This window comes from Cinclus cinclus, unplaced genomic scaffold (genome assembly GCF_963662255.1).
Source record: "Cinclus cinclus unplaced genomic scaffold, bCinCin1.1 SCAFFOLD_32, whole genome shotgun sequence".
In the NCBI taxonomy this organism is placed as follows: Eukaryota; Metazoa; Chordata; class Aves; order Passeriformes; family Cinclidae; genus Cinclus; species Cinclus cinclus.
Window position 1 is genome coordinate 2208963 of NW_026912098.1, and position 4778 is coordinate 2213740.

Below are 4778 nucleotides of genomic sequence, written 5' to 3' on the forward strand. Positions count from 1 at the left end.
TCTCTGAGGGACTGAGTCTGATGTAAACAGCACCAAATCCCAGAGACGGTCATTAAAGTCCTTGTGCTGTGTCTGTGCTGCTGAGCTGGACTGGGATCCTGGCATAGAGGACAATCCTGGTAACCAGGAAGAGCTTTAAAAACCCATTTCTCTTGATGAGCAGCTCTTCTCTCAGCACAGCAGGGCTGGGGCACTGCCTGCAGCCACCCCGGGCACAGCACAGAGGCACAGAGAGCTTCAATCAGTCAGGGCTGGGAAGATGCTCACAAGTGCCTGGGGCAGAATCACTCCCAGCCCGGGACACAGGAAGCCTCTGGCTGCAGGACAATGCAGCTGCAGCTCCTGCAGTGATCTCCTAAAGCTGGAACATCCCAATGCCCACAGACTCTGTGAGTACATTCTCTGATTCTCTCTCCTGTAGAGCAGCCAGGGGTGCCCAGGGCTGTCCTGCAGAGCAGGGTCCTGCAGCCCAGGGTGCTGTGCTGGGCAGGGACTCTGCTGCCTGCCAGGGACAGCTCTCAGCCAGCCCTGGGAGCTGCTGCCAGCACTGGGGGACAAGGTCTGGGTGGAGGGAGACAGCTGGTGAGACTTGGAAGTGTTCTCCTTGTGCGGTGAGGATGGTGCATTGATCAGGACTGCTCCCAGCACATTTAACTACAGAACATTTCCAAATAGATTATAAAGGGAGCACAGCAAGTCAGGGGCTGCATAAAAGGGAAAATCCTGATTTTATAATCTACTGCTCAGGGTCACCTAGATGGAAAAATTGAACCTTGATATTCATATGTCTATTCAGGTTGAGAACAATAAAAACAGTTTCTCTCAGGTCTGAATAAACCAGGCAAAGAAAGAAATCAGCACAGGGTCCCTTACAGGCACCATCAGTGTTGCTTTTCCAACCTCCTCAGGGTTGCTCTGACTTTGCCATCAGAGCCTGCAGAGGCAGAGCTGGCCCTGGCAGTGCCCTGTGCTGGGAGGGGTCTGCAGGGCAGAGCTGAGCCCCCAGGGCTGGGCTGGGCTCTGGCAGCACTGGCAGGGCCCAGCCCTGGGCACAGGGAAGCAGCAGCTGGCAGGGAGAGCTCCAGGCAGCAGAGCCCTGGGCAGGCAGTGGGGGGAAAGTGACACCAAGCTGGGCTGGGATATTTCAAGTCCTCCCAAAATTGAACTATTCCATGATTTCTTTTTATTTTACAGGTCCCCATGCCAAGACACAGCAAATGTCCAACAGCAGCTCCATCAGGCACTTCCTCCTGCTGGCGTTGGCAGACACGCGGCAGCTGCAGCTCCTGCACTTCTGCCTCTTCCTGGGCATCTCCCTGGCTGCCCTCCTGGCCAACGGCCTCATCATCAGCGCCGTAGCCTGCGGCCACCACCTGCACACCCCCATGTTCTTCTTCCTGCTCAACCTGGCCCTCACTGACCTGGGCTCCATCTGCACCACTGTCCCCAAAGCCATGCACAATTCCCTCTGGCACACCAACAACATCTCCTACTCTGCATGTGCTGCTCAGGTGTTCTTCTTTTCATTCTTCATGTCAGCAGAGATTTACCTTCTGACCATCATGAGCTACGACCGCTACGTGTCCATCTGCAAACCCCTGCACTACGGGACCCTCCTGGGCAGCAGAGCTTGTGCCCACATGGCAGCAGCTGCCTGGGCCAGTGCCTTTCTCTATTCCCTGCTGCACACAGCCAATACATTTTCCCTGCCCCTGTGCCATGGCAATGCCCTGGGCCAGTTCTTCTGTGAGGTGCCCCAGATCCTCAAACTCTCCTGCTCACACTCCTACCTCAGGGAACTTGGGCTCATTGCTGTTGGTGTCTGTTTAGCACTTGGCTGTTTTGTGTTCATTGTTTTCTCCTATGTGCAGATCTTCAGGGCTGTGCTGAGGATCCCCTCTGAGCAGGGAAGGCACAAAGCCTTTTCCACCTGCCTCCCTCACCTGGCCGTGGTCTCCCTGTTCCTCAGCACTGCCTTTTTTGCCTACCTGAAGCCCCCCTCCATCTCCTCCCCATCCCTGGATCTGTCCCTGTCAGTTCTGTACTCAGTGGTGCCTCCAGTCCTGAACCCCCTCATCTACAGCCTGAGGAACCAGGAGCTCAAGGCTGCACTGTGGACACTGATGACTGGAAGGTTTCAGAAACTGTGAACTTTGCCAATTTCTGTGAGTTGCCATTTTCTCCTAGTCACTTGTAATATGAGTCATTTTTGAGAATTCTTTTTTTTTTTCTTTCTTGCCAAAAGTTTTTACCTTTGTTTTAGTCTAATAATTTGTGCACAAAATCACGTCTATATTTGTGATATTTTTTTGTCTCTCCACCTTTTCTGTGGCCCCGGACTCTGTCCATGAGGTGCTCTCTTCTCTGTAGCTTTAAATGAACTAAAGGATCTCCCAAATTTTTTTTTTTTTATTGGGGATCTCATTTCTTTGAAGCTTCCTTCTGCTCCCTTCTCTAGAGCTGCAGCAGCAATATCTGTGTGCAGAGGTGGGGGCAGGTCAGGGGTGGCACAGCAGCTCGGCTCCTGATGGCCACACCATTCCTCATCCATTAATATTTTTACAACAAAAAAAAAACTTTACACTACTCTTAAAAAAAATACTATATATCTACAAGTCATACTAAAATTACACAAAATACCATAACAAATCTACAAAAAAATTTTTAAAAAAAGCACAAAAAACCCCCCAACAAAATTAATATAAATCATAGTTTAACCATTCCCCATAACCATACCCCACCCTCTTATCATCTCTTACCAAACTAATAATATTACTAATTTTAAATTATCATTTAAACCTTATATTCTTAACAAAATAATTACTATTATAAAAATCCACCTAAAAACTACCCATTTAATACTCATCCAAACTAGATATAAACCAAAAAAAAACCCCCAATCTTAACTAAAACTCGAATTCTAAAGCATCAAAAATTACAACAGTTCAATAAACAAAATAAAAAATAATAAAACAAAATGCAATCAATATTTATTCACCAAACCTAATTCACAACAACAAAAAAACCCAAAATGTATATTTCCCAAAATTTAAATACAAATATAAAACCTAACTACAAACATGAAATCTAACTACAACCATCCAATAAAATAAACAAAAAATAAAAAATCCTAAATATTATATAACAAATATATAAATATACATCAAAACACCAAAAAAATAAAAAACCTTCATCCACACAACGACTAGAAAACAAAAAAAACCATAACAACACACCACACATTCACAAAACACAACAAAAAAGATACAAAACACAAAAAATTAAAAATATATAAATCAAAACTATCAAATAAAAAATCATGAACCATTAATAAAACAAAAGTCCCCAACCACCCAACACTATTTTACTTATTATCACTTATTAAATAAATTATACTAAATCTAATCAAATTTATTTCTATCAATTCCTGTAACTCACTTATAACACAGGCCAGGTGCCATTGCCCACCTGGGCACACTGCTGGCTCATGTCCACCCTGCTGTCCATCACTGCCCCCAGGTCCCTTTCTGCCTGGCCCCTCTCCAGCCACTCTGTCCCCAGCCTGGAGCACTGCAGGGGTTGGTGTGGTCAAGGTGCAGGACCCAGCTCTTGGTCTTGTTGAACCTCACCCTGTTGGATTTGGGCCCTGGATCCAGCCTGTCCAGGTCCCTCTGCAGAGCTCTCCTACCCTCCAGCACATCCACACTCACACCCAGCTTGGTGCCATCTGCACATTTGCTGATGGTGCACTGTGCTCCCTTCTCCACATCATCAATAAAGATGTTAAACAGGACTGGGCCCACACTGATTCCTGCAGGACACCACTGCACACACGCTGCATGTGGCACCATTCCCCACCACTCTCTGGGCCCCGATGTCCATCCAGTTCTTAGCCCAGGTACGGGTGAACCGCTCCAAGCCACAGGCTTCAGCTTTTCCAGGGAATGCTGTGGGATGGGGTGTCCAAGGCTAAAGTTCAAGTAGACAACATCCAGAGCCCTCCCTGTATCCACCAGGCCCTGTCAGAAAACTCCTGGTGGGCAGGAGCTGGGCAGGAGGCAGCCGTGTGCCCTGGCAGCGAGGCAGGGCAGGAGCACCCAGGGCTGTGGGACCAGGACATCAAGGACGTGGATTATCCAGGGCACTGGGGCATGGTTTGGGTTGCCCAGGGCAGGAAAGATGTCTGGCAGCTGGAGCAGGGTGAGGGAAGGGCCTCCAAGTGGGGCTGGAGCCCTTTGGCTGTGAGCAGAGGCTGAGGGAGCTGGGCTTGTCCAGCCCGGAGCAGGGAAGGCTGAGGGGCTCCTCATCCCAGCCTGGCAGTGCCAGCCAGGAGCTGATGGAGAACACAGAGCCAGGATCTTCACCGGGGGGCCTGGGGGGAGACAAAAGACAATGGGTGGAAAGGGGGGAAAGAGGGGAGATCAGACAGGACATGTGGAAAACCTTTGTTCCCATGGGCTCAGACAGGTTCTGAAATGATGCTCTGTCTCTGTCTTTTGGGATTTCCAGTTTCAGACCAAATCCAGACTTGAACCACTAAGGTCTGACCCAGTTTCTGCAGACTTGATAAAATATTTTCCATGTTAATCCCAATTTTGGAATGGGCCAGCAGATGTTTATGGGACAAGAGCAGTCCTGGGGATGTTGGGGACCTGCAGCTTGCGAGGTGCGTGAGCACATCTCATTAGTTGGGGCATTTGAGTATTTGAAGAAACGTCAGAATTTTCCCACCAGGAGAGAACAGAAATTTCCTGGATATGTACTGATGGCAGGAGAAG

The 4778-nt window shown here is 48.5% G+C and overlaps 1 protein-coding gene across 1 annotated transcript; it reads left to right on the forward strand.

Annotated features, from left to right (window-relative positions):
• Positions 1-1280: 1280 nt before the first annotated feature.
• On the forward strand, positions 1281-2150 carry LOC134057303 (olfactory receptor 14A16-like; the record flags this gene model as incomplete). Its single annotated transcript, XM_062514295.1, has 1 exon — positions 1281-2150. A coding segment is annotated over one exon (870 nt), but the record flags the coding sequence as incomplete, so codon positions are not given.
• Between the last annotated feature and the right edge of the window lie 2628 nt (positions 2151-4778).